The sequence below is a fragment of the Lutjanus erythropterus genome, chromosome 8, assembly GCF_056507025.1.
Source record: "Lutjanus erythropterus isolate fLutEry1 chromosome 8, fLutEry1.hap2, whole genome shotgun sequence".
Taxonomy (NCBI): Eukaryota; Metazoa; Chordata; class Actinopteri; order Lutjaniformes; family Lutjanidae; genus Lutjanus; species Lutjanus erythropterus.
In genome coordinates, this window is record NC_139324.1 from 21204695 (window position 1) to 21223024 (window position 18330).

Consider the following 18330-nt stretch of genomic DNA (forward strand, 5'->3'; position numbering starts at 1 on the left):
AATCCAGAAATCTCCCCTGAGTACCTGTAAACACATCCGTGCCTTGTAGAAAACAAATATATTATAAGAGAGCTCAGCGGAGGAGAGGAGGGAGAGAGACAAGCTGGCACCCTCGGTGGCAGCTCACACTGAGCGCTAAACAAAACAATTACCGTCATTTGCAAATATGTGTGTTTAGGCATAAACACTCTTGAAATAGGAACAAAAGAGGTGATAGCTCTCGTAACACTCTCTGTCATATCAGTATCAATTAAATATATCTGTTAAAGAAGAAAAAGTCGTTCCACCGTGACCTGTCACTCGTAACGTTTCGGGGGAAGATCTGTTTGACTGAAACGAGCCGGGGAAAATCTATTTAAGAAGGGCATGTAAGTGAAAAGCCGTCCCATTCCCAGTGGTGGGACATTGTCTGGGGCGTGTGGTTAACCTTCAAGGGTAGACAATGATTGTCAATTAACTGCTGCATTTCTGCGCCCCAGCATCGGATAGCCTGCCTCCACAAAGCAGACCAATGAGAGATATGCGATATCTCCGCACCGCCCCCTGTGTTATAATAACCTTTCAGAGAGTTCAAGTGTCACAAAGCAATAAGAACCTTTTCCATCCCACCACGGGGAAAATGAAAAGGAAAACAAGTAGCTGGAACAGGGGGGCTCCTGGAGGGCTCCTGGAGGGGCCAGAGTCATAATGTAGGGGAGATTACTCAACCTGGATCATTCTGGGAGCAAGAGTGAACACTGCTAATCTGGCACGAGAGTCCTCAAGAAAATGAAGGGGGCGAGAATGACTTTATTCCTAGTATCTTTAAAGATGAGCAATAATTACTAAAATACTGGGTCACTTGTTAGGCAAAGCACAAATAGTTCATCCACTCACTGTGAAGTGAAATAGGGATTTTTCTTCATAAATTCTTATGTTTGATCCGAACACCAGAGCTGCAACTAATGACTGTTTTTTATCGTCAATTAATCTGACGATCCTTTTCTCGATTAATTTTTTTGGACTACAAAATGTCAGGAAATGGTGCAAAATGTTGATCGGTGACAATGTTAGGAGTTATTATGTGTTTATGGCAGGTGATTACAGAGGAGATGCATGCAAAGACTCACTTTTCTCAGTTCTAAAATAACCAAAAATATCAAATTGAATTACAAAATGTCTACAATATTTAATTATGGATTAAAAGATTAACTGTTGGGTCTATAAAATGTTAGAAAATTATTAAAAATGTTGACAGTGTTCCCAGAAGTCCAAGGTGACATCCTCAAATGTCTTGTTTTGCAACAAACTGAAAGATATTCAGTTTACTGTTATTGAGAAACCAGATGATGTTCACATTTGAGGAGCTGGAATCAAAGAATTTGAACATTTTCTTTCTTAAAAAAAAAAAAAGACATTCAGTGATAAACTGATTATTAAAATAGTCGACTCTAATCCACTTTAGTTTTTACATGAGAGTGTGATGTATGAGCTCTCTGTTATATTTGTCCACAGTTTCTCTTTCGTGCACACTTCAGTGATCTGTTCACTAATGATCAGCCTTTTTTATATTAAGTCTAAAGTGTTTGCATCACCAAGTTCTCTTCAATCACGGCTGCAACTAAAGATTATTTTCATTATCGATTAATCTGTTGATCTGGTGATATTCAGTTTGCTGTTAGAGAGGAGTAAGGAAATGTGAAAATACTTATATTTGAGGAGCTGAAATCAGAGAATTTTTACTTTTTTTTTTTTTTCAAAAAGAAGACAAGCGATTAATGGATAATTAAAATGGTAGGTGATTTATTTAATAGTTGACTGCTAATTTATTAATTGACTGTTGCAAGAGAGCTGGGCAATTGTCTTATAAATAATATCTTGATATTTTTAGATTATGTTGCAATATATGATATATATATCTAGAGATGCACATTTTCTCTAAAATCACATGCCATCATGATCTTATTATACATGATGCACTGCTGTAACTTAAACCACTCAACAGTATATAAAGTAGAGCTGGGCAATATGAACAAAATCAAATATCACAATATTTTTGACCAAATACCTCTTGCGACAAATATAGGTGCTTTGACAAAACATTAACACAGTGAGATCTCTGATAAATAGTCATAAGTAATGTGGACGTAACAATAGAAGAGTCTGGTAAGTTCAGGAAATTACATCACTTTATAGTAATGCAGCCTTTGCAATCAGGAAAGGACAACACTTATACCATATCACGATATAACGATATCCAAAATCTAAGACGATATCTAGTTTCACATCACAATATTGATAAAATATCAATATATTGTCCAGTTATATATAGTACAAAAAACTCCCTACACAATTGTACATTTCTGACCAACAATTACTGTGTTTGAAAAGTGTTATGCAAAAGTAAGCATAGTGGGGAACAATTTGGTTGGAGCTTGTTTGTGTCCACATCAAAACTAAAGCAGCGGGATGCAGCGGTGCTCTGTGATGCTATTCACATTCACACTGTGTGCAAAATGAGAGTAGTGTTGTTTTAACACAATGGGCCGTGGGAGGGAAAAAACAGCATGTGAAATAGTAAGACCCATTGTACAGGAGTATTATTCACTTCATTGTTACCACTGTGCCGCTGTATAAAAAGAGTAGTGACATTGTGGTAATAGGGCGAGATGAAAAGCTAAACTATCTCAGGCAGCAGGCTGTTGTTGTGTAACCTGAGCGGGTTAACCGGTGAACTCAGATACTTTTTCACTGACAGTGAAGTCGCTGCAAAACGGAACATCGACTCTGGAGAGGGAACTCGTTTTCACCTACAGGGCAACCTGTGTCCTGTTTACTCAGACTGATCATTTTGTCAGCAGCAATTCAACGACAGACGGTGTAAAGCACACACACATCCCTGCAAATAAAATCAACTCTTTCTAAGTAACAGAAGCCTTTTATCCAGCGGATGCCTCACTGTTCCATGATGTAATTCTCCAAATGGGGCAGGCAGGCGGGCAGGCCGGGTCTGAGTGATTGATTTCAGCCCAGCACCGGGAGTACCTGGCTGCTTTCAGAGACAATTACAGTCCTGTCCGTGTGCCCGTAATAGCCCAGCACTTTAGCGTCATTAAAGCGACGCGAGGCACTGCATTATCCTTTAACCCCATCGCTGGCCATCCCCCCATTGACAACCCGGAGAGTTCAACCACATACTTTGTCACCTGAAGCCCCACGCCAGGCTTGAGAGGAGGATCACCGCACGGTGTGTCTTTCTCTATAGACAGAGAGAGAGAAAAGGGGGGGCTGGGGGTGTTCTGCTCCCTTGATGCTTTATGTAAATGATGCTTAAGCACCAAAGTGCACAGGTGAGTTGTTGAGACAATTGCTACTGCAATGGAAATATGTAGCTGAAGCATTTTTATGGACTCCATATATTGTATAATACTCAATGTAAATGTGTGCATAAAGATAAGAGGAACTGTGTTTATTCGTAAAAAAAAAAAAACTGTAGGCTTCTAAAAATTGAAATAAATGAGAAAAAAGCTTCAGAATAACGCTTTACTGTAATAATATCAATCTCAAAGTCTTCCTCAAAATCTTGTGCAAGTTATTTGATTTTGCATTTTGTGACCAGGCCTAAAAGTGTGCTTTGCAGATACAGCATGGTTTATTCAACCTCCTCATATGGATCTTAATGGTACATAAAAATCGTCTGTTTGCACAGCAACTTCTGCATGTCTTTTTTCCACATGCTTGCATCTAAAAAGTAAGAACTGAGATTTAATCTTACATTATAATTTCCTAACACCCCTGTATGTATGCTTTTAGAACTGAGATAACCAAGTGTCTCAAAGTGTTTTTATTGCTATTCCCCACTGATGTGAGCCTTTCCATCATATTTGCATTTCCAGCTCATTTCTGGGTAGGAGATCAATATGGAATCAATCATAGTGACAGGTAAGATGGTAAATTTGACCAGGCTGAACCATCCTGTGAGACTGAGCGATACATCAAAGCTAGGAGCAACAGGACAGCCAAAAATGGCTTTTAATCAAATATTGATCCCCCACTTAAATCACTCTATATTAAAAGATATTAAGCTCAAAATATTTGATTTGCTAATGCTTTAATTTTCACATATGTAGCTGTTTAACTCACTCACTTTAATTCAAGGATGTTTGATTAAGGCACACTCTCCTGTGTGTGTGTGTGTGTGTGTGTGTGTGTGTGTGTGTGTGTGTGTTTGAGACAATTATCTCTACCGTTTACAGTTTGAAAAAACTGGCTTCAGTCTTTGAGCCTTTTAGTGCACTTTAACATCCTAAAGAAATGTACTGGCTGTCAATACTAAGAAAACAATTAAGACAAAAATATTCTATGTCACCTATTTATGATAATCTGGGTTTGTCTTGTTTACTTTCTGAAAATCAAACTTAATATAATTGAAATTGTATTCCCCCTGTAGCAAGGGCATATAACAAGACATAACCTACTTTTATTTCAGGGTCTTTTTTAAGTCGAGCTAAAAGTTTCCTTAAATCTTAAATTAGGGGGAACTACAGTAATGTAAAGGCTCATAAAAGATTGCTTGTTTCTGAAATTGTTTTTGCAGTTTGCAGTGGCTCCTCTACACCTGAAGTTTATTCATCTCAGCCGAGGTGTAGCCTACATTATCGATTCATTTGTCCTGAAGCAGACAGGCTATCCATCATGGCACAGGTTTGCCCTACACGTGTTAAAAACTTTCACTCAACTTTTTCACTGATGTTGCGCGCTGGCCTCTTCCCGTCCAACACACACAGCTATGAGCACCCTGCTCGCATGGATGTAACGCTCCCGTTCTCACTCCTAAACAATATTTAAACGGATGCATATTAAATTGCGCTGATAAGTTCATCACACTTGCTTTCTAGAGGAAAAATGTCTCCCCCTTCCTTGCTCCCGCGCCTTTACGCACGGCTCTCCGTGAAGACATTTAAACCGTAATGCCGTGCAGAGCTCTCCACTCACCTCGCATTGGTGCAGTCGTTGTACAGAGTCTCGAAGTCTTTTCTGGAGATGAGTTTGCAGCGGTTCACCCCGGGCTGGATGGCGCCGAGCCCTCTGAGGATGCGGACCTGCTCCACATTGCACACTACCGGCGTGATCTCCAGCCGCTTCAGCTTGGTGTAGACCGTGTGCAGTCCGCCGACCAGGTGCTTCAGGAACAGGTCGAAAGCCTGAGGAAGGCAGATGAGCTCGCAGCCGTCCACGGTGAAGGAAGCCACTTTGGCACCGCGCAACTCGACCATCTTGCACTCATTGTTTTGCGGTATGTTTTCAACAGGCGACGGGGTCGAGTACACGGGTTTGCTGGGGGGCAGAGCCGCGGTCGGGATGCCCGGGCTGCCGGTGGCGAGGAGCTCTGATCTGAACAGGTTCTGTCCGGGTCCGGATGGGGGGGCCAGGGATGGAGACGGTGATGAAGTTGTCGACGGCGGGGACGTCGTCGTGGAGGGAGTCGAGATCGGAGGCGGCGGGACCAGAGGAGTTGGTGGGATCAGAGCAGCCGGTACGGCCATGGTCACCTACAGGAGGGGAAGAGAGTAGCCGAAGTTCAAAGTATAAAACCCAGCCTGCCGAGACACCCCCAAATGAAAGAATCCACGAGAGTTTAGCTCCTCAGATAAGTTGGGGAAGTAGAAAGAGCTGCCGAAAAAAGGCGTGCTGAGTGAGGGTTTTGGGGGGGCTGAGCGGCGGGACAATGATCAAAGATAGGAGGAGGAATGACAGGAGGAAAATGAGCTGAAAAGTGCAGCTCCGCTCTGTGGATGAGTTGTTGTTGTCACACGGTACAGAGAGGGAGGAGCTAGGGGACAGTGGAAGCCTTTGAAGAACAGATAACTGGGCTTCAGCTACCACTCAAATGTTGCAGGTCTGTTATAATGTTGCATTGTTTATTCCGCACAAGTCAGATCCGGTTATATCTGATCATAAACGTGGACAAATTTGCATTTCTTCTGTGGTTATAAAACATGCACCCACTAGTTATCTGTAATTTCAGTTAACAGTTATTAACTGCTGTATAGCTTACACCTGCTGCCCAACAACATGCAAGTGTCTCAGTGATCTTAGTGACAGTTGATCATTTTCTCAGCCCCAAATTGTTCAGAGAAATTTTTGCACTTTGTTTTTGCTCCTACTGTAAAAACTATGTTTTATTATTATTATTTTTTTAAACTTAAAGCTTTGGCTGCCATAAACTTTTAAGTTGACTGAATTAGAAAAGACCAGTAAAGCATATTTTGAAATTTTCCAAAACAAATAAAAATCTCTAGTCAAATAAATATGACACTAATTCAGCTGTACTTGAGAAAACATTCAATAAGTTTAAGATATTCAGTTGAACCAACAATTCCTCAGTCACACAAACATTGCATACAAATGTGATTTCCTTTTACATTTTCAAAGTTTGAAGTTCTTCATTTCTCACACAGAATTTAAGTCTCATCTGCTCCTGTTGGAGCTACTTTGGCCCAACCGCTCCCAGTGAATAAATTAAATTTAATGTATTAAAGGGCAGGGGTTAATTTAAATACTAACCTTTATCATGTTTCACAATGGTTGCTTTATTGTGAAAACAAGCAACTATGAGTTATCTTAAAGTGTATTAGAGACACAAAACATGTTTTCTTCAAATGTTCTCTTCAAACTGTAAAAAAAAAAAAAGAGAATTGTGTCAAACAATGTATGCTAGGATGTTTTCTATGCTGATATCTTTGTTTAGAAACTTAATGAGTTGAATGAACTCTGTGCAGTACATTCATTCAACTCATCATTTCAAGTCACAAGACTTAAAGTTAGAACTGTGTATATCTAAGTGTATATAAGTTCATAAGTGTTCTGAAAACAAATACCAGGTATTTTAAGTGTAATTAACTTGATCAAATAAAACTTGTAAATTTAATTAAGTTAATGAGAAAAGATTTGTTGATTCCACTAAATTCCTTCATGTTTTTATTATGTAAAAACTGCAACTGTTGCATGGATTTTGCAAGCATATTTTCTGTCTGCAAAGCTTTTCTAAGTTTTGATTCTGATGTCATATTTGTCATACTTTCTGACTGAGCATGTCAGTATGAGTCACTGTCCAAGGTACACCCTATCTGTGAGAAAGGAAAATATGTCTCATTTAATTAGTCCTCTCTGATTATTGTATTTACACAGCCAAAGTGGCTGCAGAGACAGCCTGACACAACATGAGACAATGGTTATTTTTGTGAAATGGAAGTTGCGCATGCAAACTGAAACACCATTTAGACTGCAGTGTATACTGCACATAAAAGTAGAATTAGTAATTAAAGTTTGACTGTAAACACTAATCGCCAACAGAACTGTAAAAGGTATTTCATCCAACATGTGCAGAGCTTTATGCCAGCAACTGTTTTCCACTTACTGTCCATGTCAAGTTTAATTTGTTTAATTTGTTTTTAGAAACCTCTACACTGTAAAGCATCATACAGAAATCTACTAGAATAAGCAAATCTTTTCTCATTAACTTAACATAAACTTTTATTTTCAGACCACTTAATAACTTAAAAACATGATTTGTTTTTGTTCACTTAACTCAAATTAATTTTCAGAAGATATTATCAGACAACTCTGGACTAAATATTCCAACTAAGTTCAGTCAACTCACATTTTTAAGATAGCAGGGAAACTTGTGTTTTAAGTTAAACCTGTGTATAATAATTTACAGTGTGGTGGGCTAAATCAAATGTTGTGGCAGGGCAACTTTGGGCCGCAGGCCCCAGTTTGGGCAGCCTTGGTGTAGAAAGAAACCAAAACCTCTATATTGCCAGCGACTATTACTTTTAAGAATTTGAGGGGGTGAAAGAATGCTGGCAAATAAGTTAAAACCAAAAAAGTGCAAAAAGTTTACAAAAGCATTCACATCCAAATGCAATCAATACTAGGTACTGGGCAGAGGTACATGTCAAAAAATGTCATGTCTGAAGAAGGGCTTTTGCCCGTAACACCACAAATGTTCATGGGAGCATTGTCTATTGTGCAAAACTAACACCACCACCAAAACCAACACTATAAAAACTGTTTACTTTTTGGATGTTTTACACAGTGATGCAACTTTAACCACTGCAGACATACTGCGCAATGACAGACACAACACCAGCTTGTTAAAGAGTTGTACTGTGTTAAGATGCTGTGTACTGAATCAAGATTTTCCCAGCTAAAACATGAACTCTCAAACTCCCTCTCAACCTCAGACAGTGCAGGAAAGAAGGATACAGGCAGATATGGAGGAAATGCAGCACTATATTGTAGGTTAGGTTCAAGTGCATGTACAGTCAGGACTTGTGTATAGTTTACACATGTTTATCCTCTGTGGAACATCACAGAACCTTTCTTACCAAATCAATCAGTCTGTGTAAGACATTGAAATATCGTGTAAACATGTGACTGGATTATGGACGTTGGGATTTAGATACGTTAGATCGGGCCAGTAAAAATACCCAGCTTTAATGTTTTATTCAAAGTATGGAAGAAAACTGTAAGTGGAATTATTGATTTGCAGGAAGCTTGTTTGATGTTTTGCAGAAATTACAGTGATGTTTAAAAATTGTTTTCAGTCAGCACAACTGTCAGAGTGTTTACCTACTTTTACCGTTAGATTTGATTTTCTAATAGAGGGTAAGTCACAGCTTTCCTAGTTTTACATATTTTCCACAGTTTTTCATGAAGTCTGTGTTTGCTGTTAGATGTATTTGTGTTAGCTAAATTTTGCAGAGCACATCAGCACAGACCATGTATTCTCATTAGGTGGAATGAGCGTGGTGCACATCAAGAAGAGTGCTGCTTATCACAGTCTGCGTTTGCCTTAATATTCTGTGTATTCCTGTTGTCCTGTTGTGTCAGATCAGCTTTAAGATAAGCAGTATGCCATTTCAAAATTATCATTCAGGGAAAGAGGTAGCTTGTAGTGTAAAATCAATAGCTGCTTAAAATTCATTGCCAGGCAATCCATTTGCCCTTTATGTTGCTAACCTTTCACTTAAATATGCACCATATTAAGATTTCATTATATACAATGAATGTCACAACAGTTTGCCCACTATTTCTCTTGTTTGCATGGGTTAACTGCAAATCATTGTGCTTGTAATGTCTGAAAAATGACTTTCATTAACATTATGCAGGAAAAAAGGAAAATATATGAGCCTGAGTAGCCTAATAGGTATTAAAAGGCACCACAGGATATGTATGATGTTTGAGATACAAAGGCCTTTCAACAGACTGGGTGGGCTGCATGTGGCTGACCCCAGTTATGAAAACACGGTGTAACAAAAATAAAGTGTGTATACTGCTGCTGTACACCACACCACAATACAGTGTTGATATAATTCAAATCATTACATGTGAAAATCATGTCTGGGAAGCTATCTTAAAAGGAATCAGCTTACTCAAAAATGTGTCAAATATTTTCTTCAGGCACTGTACAATTAAGTAGTAGCAGTTTCAAATTGTCCTTGCAAAAATAGTTTCGAATTAGTACTGTGACTCAAGTTTCCAGGGTGACTTAATACTTGGTTGACTAAGTAACATAAACAGTTAACAGAGTTTTCCTAAAAGTACACAGAAGTACAGTACATGCGGATGAGATTGCGGTAAACAAATGACTATGTCAAAATGTAATCACCCAGGATGATGTATGGCATCAGGAAAGTGTTTCAAAATGTATGGATACGGGACAAGACTTCTGTATGATCAATGACACAGTATATTGTTTGATGTAATAATTTATTCACCCCATAAAGCTTTGATAAAACAATGTTGAAAAGCAATTTAAATTGAATTCATTTAAATGTCAATTCTCATGGTTAGGATTTTTCTATAATTGGCTATTTAATTAAAATAATTTTCATAGTCATTAATACAGCCGGCAACTTGTAGCGCACTGACGTGTTTTAATTACATGGTATTAACAAAATTGATATGCTTTAGAAAGCATGGTGAATAAGAAATAATTAGACCAATCATACATCATCCTCTTATGGACATTAAGTGTATCACAATATAATTGATGAACTTAAAAAACAAGAGAGATAAATAACTTTAATTGAACAGAGTCGGTGTACAGAGCTTGGAACAAAGAATCATACTCACGATGTATTATATTTCAGAGGCAATTCATTATCTGTAACATCACTTAGCTCTCTGCGCCCAGCACTCTCCCCTAACCTATGATTACATGACATTTGAAAGCAGTGATACTGTGTAGTCTTTTAAAATGTCCTTTTACCTCGGCTGCATAAATCTTCAAACTGCTTTTCCACGTGGGGGTAAAGCAGCTTCAGACATAAGAATCATTTAGATGCTTGGAATAAAGCACTTATTGATCATGAATATTTGTTTCTCCAAGGTTACACTGCCTTGACCCCATCTATTCTTAGACACCGGCCAACACAAACATGCCACTTGGGGTGAAGGGGAGATGTCAGAGAGCACACTGATGGTGGAGAGAGTGTGATAACATGTTACACGACTTCTCTAACTTGTTAAGTGTTTAGTGGACATTTCTGTATTCATCTGATCAGGCTCACTAATGTTGAGGTCACAGTTCCAGAACTTTTAGGGGTTTTTTTTTCTGTTTTATACCATTGCAAATTGAATCTTTGTTGGCTGAACAGCAGAAGGAACTTTTGATTTGTATTTTTGTCAAACATCAGATATTTTATAAACCAAACAATTAGTTCTTGTACAGCCCCATGTTAAAAAAAATCTTATTGTGATTATTTGGACAGATAATGTGATTTGATATGATTTATATTTAGTAAGATATGATCATTTTGCATCACAATTTTCATTTTCACTGAAAAGAAAGATTAAAATCATGATAAAACTCTTAAAAATAAGGGTTCCAAAAGGGTTCTTCCTGAAGTGCCGAGGTTCTACCCAGAACCATTTGCCTTTTACAACTTTTTTTTTTCTTTTTTGAAGAAAGGGTTTGTTTAGGATTCCATTAAAAACCCTTATCACAGAACCCTTTTTGGAAGAAAGAGTTCTTTGTGGATTGTTGAAATTACTGAAGAACTTTTTAATCAGGGGTTCTTTGTACCGTAATGTGGGATCTTGTTAGCACCCTTGGATGGTGGAAAGGTTCTGGATCCAACCTCCAAAGAAGGTTCTGGATGGAACCATTCCACCATAGAGGGGCTCTGTGTAGAACCTTCCGTAGTAAGTTTTGGGTGAAACTTTTTACAGATGGTTCTTTAACCCTTTATGTTGGGTTCTATGTAGAACTCTCTGGGAGGGTTTCAAATGAAAGCTTTGTAAAAGGTTCTACCAGGACCCATAAAGGGTTCTATCAGGACAACCTCAAGAACCCTTTATGATTCTAGTTAGCACCTTTATTTCCAAGAATAAATGTGACATTTGTAGGGTTCCGACCCAAACAAATACGTTCTGGAGAAATCTGGAGAACAAGATTTGTTGGCCAGTGCACCTCTGCACCATAGTATAGTACTGTATTGTTTTGTCACGTTTATCAAAAAACTGCAGCTTCTTCAGTTTGGACATTGCGCTTGGCCATATTGTAATTTTGACAACATTTCGATTAACTGTGAAGACATACAGGCGATAAATCAACAAAGTCGAAGTTTAATGTACTGAGTAAAAGTCAGGTCACCTTATTTGTAAAGCACATTTAAAACAACACATAATGACCAACGTGACAAAAGATGATACTGTGTTAAGTTTCACGTTTTGCCTGGCTTAGGCATGAAAAGCAAATACATGTATGAAGGTGCAGTACCAGAAGGGGGCGATAATGGTGAAAGCAAAGGAAGAATGTAGTATAAACAGTGAGAAATTCCATGTCAGGGTGAGGCTCGGGAGGATGGACGGGCGCAGTAGAGACTTCCTTCAGCTGAGCGGCTAATTTTTGGCTTAGCCTCCACTAACTTGAATGGGATAAATCACGCAGCTCTTAAAAGACTTTCTGAATGTGATTGGACCAATTCCTGCCAGCCTCCAATTTCGCGGAGGCTGTGACACTATCTGGTGTTTTACTGCCGCTTCTTGCTGTTTAAGTCTATGGCGGAAAAGGTCTTTCTGGGCTGTATAGTATTTTTGGGCAGTATATATAATTCACTAAACATGTGCAGTGTTTACAGTGTTTACATGGTTATTAGGCACTAATATTCTCCTACTGAATGGATTAATAAAGGTTTTCCCCAACCCTCTCAACCATGTTAAAGCTTCCTTCCGATCAGGCCAGATCTAACCAGTCTCTTCAGATTGAAGTGGTTACACAAGCTGTTTTTACTCTGATTGGGATGTTAATCTGATAACTAGAGGGTCCATGTAAATGCAACAACTGTCACAGTGGACCGGTGGGTCATGCATACTGGTATACGGCCTGGACAGACATACACTGTAAATGTGGGTGATGTACATACATGATCTTCTTCCTCTTGATACAATGGTTACAGGCACGACTTGGATTCAACTGAGCTAATAGAATGCTCCTTCACACAAAGTATGGGAAGTATGTAACAGCTTTCTGGTAATGTAACTGCTCAAAAGAGGAGCAAATGGAGCTCACTTCATTTTCAAAAAGCCTGCCTCACCAATAGTCCCGCAATTAGAGTAGTCACGGCCCACATCCTACAGCACTTGATGCCACGCAGCTTCCAATATAACTGGGATGCAAGAAACAGAGAGATTTGTGGATATCTAAATTGCTAAAGCAGAAACCTGTATAAACAGCGGTAATTACCGGGCCATTGACAGTCTCTCAGTGTTGTGCTCATTCTGCCACAGCCGCAGTGATTAAAATGAATCCTCATCGACTTCTCCATTAAAGCGCTGGCAGGAGCGATCCCGTGACCTTTCCCCATTGATTGAACATAACAATCACAATTCAATTGTAATGCAAAGAGAACATTTGTTATAATGTACACGAGATGCATGAGCCATTTCCTGGGAGCGGGGAAGGGTAATCAATGGAGTGACTCTTGGCGTGATGCAAGGAGAATGAGGCTGTGTTTGCAGGCCCTAATTCATACAGCCTGCAGTGTATGATGGAAGGCAATGATATGCATGTAAACACTCTGATTTCTCTCTGCTCATCGTTCAATAGGATAACAACAAATCCTGATTTCTATATCCATACAAACTAACAGCCCAGTGCTGCTGTGATTGGCAGTGATATACATGCACACACTCGGATACACTTATGATTCAACCTGAGATCAAAGTTTGATTCATGTATCATGTCACGTGGTGATATCTCTTGCAAATTATCTTTGAGAGGACGGCAACTGCCATCTTTCAAGAGGAGTGACTTCAAGTAACATATTACTTCAGAGACAAGCTCTCCCATAACATGGAGTGCCCACATAAACCTATATATCAGGGATACACAACTCATGGCCTGTGGGCCGAAACTGGCCCCCAGTATGGTGCTGGGTAGACCATTTTCTGATTCACAATGAGAAAGATTAACACTATTTTTCCTAGGAAGAGGGGACAAATATGCCAGTTTTGTACAATGGGGTAAATTAGGTTATTACATGACTTGACTGTACTCAATTCTAACTGGTCAATTACAGCATTATGAGGTCTGTTATTGCTGAATAAGTTCTGATCATTGACTCTGGAGAAATAATAAAGTCATTTTTAAATAATAATAATAATAAATATTAATGTGTCAAATTATTTATTTTTTTGTTACTGTGTCCATAACAACGGTCTGTTCTTTCTAGCAACGTTCTGCTATAAAAGAAATAACAGACCTAAGAATGCTGTAATTGACCAATTAAAATCAAGTATTTAACAAAGCCGTGTAATCAGTAAGATATAATGGACAGTCAGCAGGTTATTATTGCACAATCAACCCTGGGGTCGTACAACGCAGGGTTTATTTTGCAATAATGAGCCACTCACTGTACATTATCCCTCACCTGTTAGAAGCAGAGAAGGGCTGGCCTTTCAAAGTGCAGCCGCATCAGACAGTGAGCTGTGCAGGGGAAGACAACTACTCTATTTGCTGAAGAGCAGTAAAGGCTTACATAGAAATGAAGCTAATTCTGATCCCATAAATGTGTTTCATGCCTAAAGAGCTTAAATATGCTCTTCATTCTGTCCCTGTTAGGATCACTTTATGTTTTTGGTTTACGTTTATAGATCATTCCAGCATTTCAGTGATTGAATGATGGAAGAAGTTCCAGCTGTTTAATGTTATATAAATTCTTCCAAATGTTACCAAAGCCTTTGCAACTAAAATGCAGTTGCAGTTATTAAATGCAGTTAAATATCCGATTCAATTGTGAATCCTTGCACTAATTTTATCTGAGCAGGGATACTTTCAAGCTGAGTATCCCTGCTGTATACCACTGGAACAATCTAAAATGCAGCCATACTGTTAGTCCAGTGTTAGTCAAGCAAGGACAAGCTAATTACTAATGATTAGCTAAACTCAAGCAAGTGAAACTACAACTTGCACAATCCACATGCCATAGAGAAGAAAAAGCATGATAGGCAGAACAACCCATCACTGTTCAATCCCTCTTTAAAAGCTGCACTCGATCATGTCTTTCAAAAACTGTCTTATGAAGAGTGTATGCGAATGATGTCCTTAAGGGATTTCTTTTTAGAATCAAGAGATTATAGTTTACACGGACATTAAACAGATTAAACCAGCCAGCTCTCTAAAGGCAGTTTATCTAATGGAGAAAATGTGGTATGCTAATTGAGAAATTCCGATGGTAAAATTATATTTAAACCCCCCTCTCTCCCTCTGTCTCTCTTAGTGCTGGAGGATTTTAGTTTGGCTTGATGAAATCAAATGGCTAATCACTGCCATAAGCTGTGAGACGTTAGCTGAGTGAAACAGTGTTTGCCATGCTAAAAGGTAATTGTCTCGGAAAACTTCATCGATGACAGATTCAATTCCATTTAGTAAATGTTTAATAAATGCTGTACAAACAGGCAGGCCTATCTCGCTGTGCTTAGAAAACAAAGGGAAACTTTAATTGCTTTAATCATCCCTAGCTTTGACGTTGTTATTGGCCTTAAAAATAGCAGTTAACAGAAACTGTCCTGCTGAGGAAATTGAACCACATTTGGAGTATGATCCGTAATTAAGATAGGGGCATCCCGAGCAGCTAGGTCCAGGGAAACTGTTGTGACTAGGAAAAACATTCCAAGTCATACAAAGCTATTCAATTAACAGAAGGACCCAAGGAAAACAACCTCCCTATTATGTATCACTTACTTTAATCAGATTGAAAGCGATTGTATCCCTTTTTGAAAATCCCTTAACACAAACATGTTAATTAACAGATAGGAGGGTGGAAAGATGTATTTTTCATTAGTGGGTGAAATAATGTTCCCCTTTAACATCAAGGAAAATCAACTGCTTACTGCAGTTAAACCAGTCAGCGGTGTAAATTCCCTGCCAGCATTTTTATTTAAAACCTCATTAATGTGTTTCAACCCAGCATAGCTGTACCTTTAATCTGCACTAAAAGGAAATAATGCGTTTCCTGCTTTATTTACCAGCCTTACTTAACAAGTGTTCCTGTACAATTAGAATTGTTAATAGATCTGGAAACAAAAGGACTTTGAAGGTGGGAAAGTGCTGACATTATTTCACAGGGGAAAAACACTCTTGAGAAAAAAGATCTGCTGTAAATGTAGTTTCCTGGAACACAGGCGCACTGCAATGTTGGTCTCTCTCATTAGAAATGCCATGCACAGGACATAAATCAAGGCCCGTAAAACATTTCATTGCCACACCACACTAAATTACACACTTGCTGGTTTGCCACACTGATTGTGTTTAAACATTGTAATTTTACTTTATTCCCATTAAATCTATGCAGAGCTTTACAATCCATAAACAGAGTATCTGTAATAAAAGTTAATAAATGTCAGAATTTGCATTTGGGAAAAAAACACCCTGCTACATTTTTGCAAATATCAATCTATGAACCTTTCAACATTTCGTCAAACAAAATGCTAATTGTACCTTTAGGAATTTAGGGGACAAGTGACAAGAAATGAGATGCAATGTCCTTTAGAATCAGGAAATCAGCTAAGCTGGAATACATTAAAGTGGAGAAGGACTGTTTTTATAGAGAACAAACGCCAATGACAGGATATTCATGTAATAAATTGTTATCCGACACACTTTTTATATGTTCAGCTATAATTTAATTGCACTTACGTAGCATACACACAGGTTTTGCCATTTGATTCTTGTTTGTTAGCCTGCTGACTGCTGCTTCTTCTTATGATATGTAAGATGAAATAATTCATGCTAATGTTACAGATAAAAAATAACAATGAAATGAACATATGACAGGGATTATGATTGAAGGTAACATGTCTAGAGTGTCAGGTTGACCTTTTTTGCATTTTCATCTGTTATCTTAGTTATCTCTGATTGCTAAGTTACTGCATGTCAAGATTACTAAATTAGTGCAAGCAATCTTGTGCTAAATTATGATCTAAGGAACTACCAACACTACTTTTAATTTCCGAATATAGATTCCAGTGAAGGTATTGATTCAACATATGTATCCCTAACCTTGTGGAACTAATTGATTGGAAATATTCTTTTGCATGTAGGGTAATGTGAAGCTGTCAGGTACTGCAGGTTGTGAATTTTGAAAAACTACTGATTCATAGATTCTCACAATCTACTTATTCGGTATCAGTTCCTTTAAAAATCTATCAGTGAAAACACTATAAACAGAACACATGCATGGCCTCATCACTTCCAAGCATATTCAATACTTTTGTGTACTGTTTGTGCCAATGAACAGCCATGACGTTTTATGAGGTGCATGACTGTTGTGGTGGTGGTGGTGCAACTTTTCACCTGTAGAAAAATTAAGCAAGATGCTCTATTTGTGACAAGAAAGTGCCACATGGCAACAACACGAGTAAACTCTTCAAACATTAAAAAACGACACCACCTGAAAGTTATAAAGAGGTTGAACAAAAACAAGACTGTTCATTTTATTCAGATTTTCATTATAGCCTTGATTCTCAAACTATGGTGGTATTCAAGCTCCCTCTAGTGGTACACTGAGGAATATCCTAAGATTAAAAAAAAAAAAAAAAGATAATAAATTAATTTAGAAAAATCAAAATACAACAAAATTTCAAATAAAAAAGTATGAGATTGCTGTATGTAAATAATTCAAAAGAAGTTTTGTCTTTCCTGTAATATTTCTGTTTCAGTATCAGCCTGCATGTTCATGCACTCAGCGTGCACGTCATCTATGATTAGTTACATTAACTGTAATGGCAGTAAGCCACTGCCTAAGGCCAAAGATATACTTACTTTTAAGTACGTGTTCATGCATCATGGCTGCCTTAAACGCACGGTTAAAAATCAAGTATATCTTGAAACTCACTGTAAAGGATATCTTATTAGGAATAAACCTACCTCCTTCATGTCCATAGCTTAATATGATAGGCCTACACTACTGCATTTTATACTGTATTTCAAAGACGTAGTATTTCTGCAAGATAGACTATTTTTACATGTCCTAGAACAAACGTTTTTACTTGATTGTTCTCATATTTGCTTTTGTAATATATTTGTTATAATGGCTGGTTTGTGTCATGTGATTTCCCCTTTTTTTTCTAAAAACCGGTTATCATTTTGAAAAATTACATACTCATTTAAAACATGATCAGTGATATCAGTATCGGTATTAGTAAATTTGGGACATAAAGTCTGTAAATTGATATCATACGGGATTTAAAAAGTTTGGTATCACCCATCCCTAACCAATACCGTGTTAACTTCAGCCCTGAAACCAATCCAGTGTATTGGAACATTTTGTCATTAACGTAAACACCAAAATATGAACTTCAAATGAGCAAAGCTAAGTAGAAGCTGCTCATCAGCCCAACAGCATCAACAGGCTCCGATAGGAAAGGAATCTGTGATGTGTGACCATTATCAATATGTCACAGTGGTCATGTTTATTTTTAGTTATCATGATCACCGTGTGATACTGAGATTATTGTACATGATATGATACTAAAATTTTATATTATGAGTTCATACAAGAAGTGATTTTTCATTTTAGTATCCAAGCTGTAATACATCAAAAAGTGCGGGCAGGGCAGCAGCATGTGCTATAATATCTCACAGTTTGCAGTAGGTCACTATGCTCTGCTGACTTAATAAACTATGCATCCAACAACAATGATTATTCATGTCATTCTTCAAAGGTCCTTGAGAGGATCTCGATGCAGCAGCGATTCAACCTTTCGTATTAATTCAAGCTTGGCTAAGATTGTACCATCTGGGCCCTTGTACTTTGAGATTAATGCCAAAGAGTTGAT

At 38.1% G+C, this 18330-nt stretch overlaps 1 protein-coding gene across 2 annotated transcripts in view; it reads right to left on the bottom strand.

Moving 5' to 3' along the window:
• dachd (dachshund d) overlaps positions 1-5901 on the bottom strand; it is a 134393-nt gene extending 128492 nt beyond the window's left edge. Inside the window, exon 1 of one of the 2 annotated variants that reach the window (XM_084724873.1) lies at positions 4975-5901. In XM_084724873.1, the coding sequence (XP_084580999.1) occupies positions 4975-5525 (551 nt within the window). In that variant the 5' untranslated portion in view covers positions 5526-5901. The remainder of the gene's footprint in view (positions 1-4974) is intronic. The other variant, XM_084724874.1, reaches the window with a different exon arrangement.
• Positions 5902-18330: the final 12429 nt, after the last annotated feature.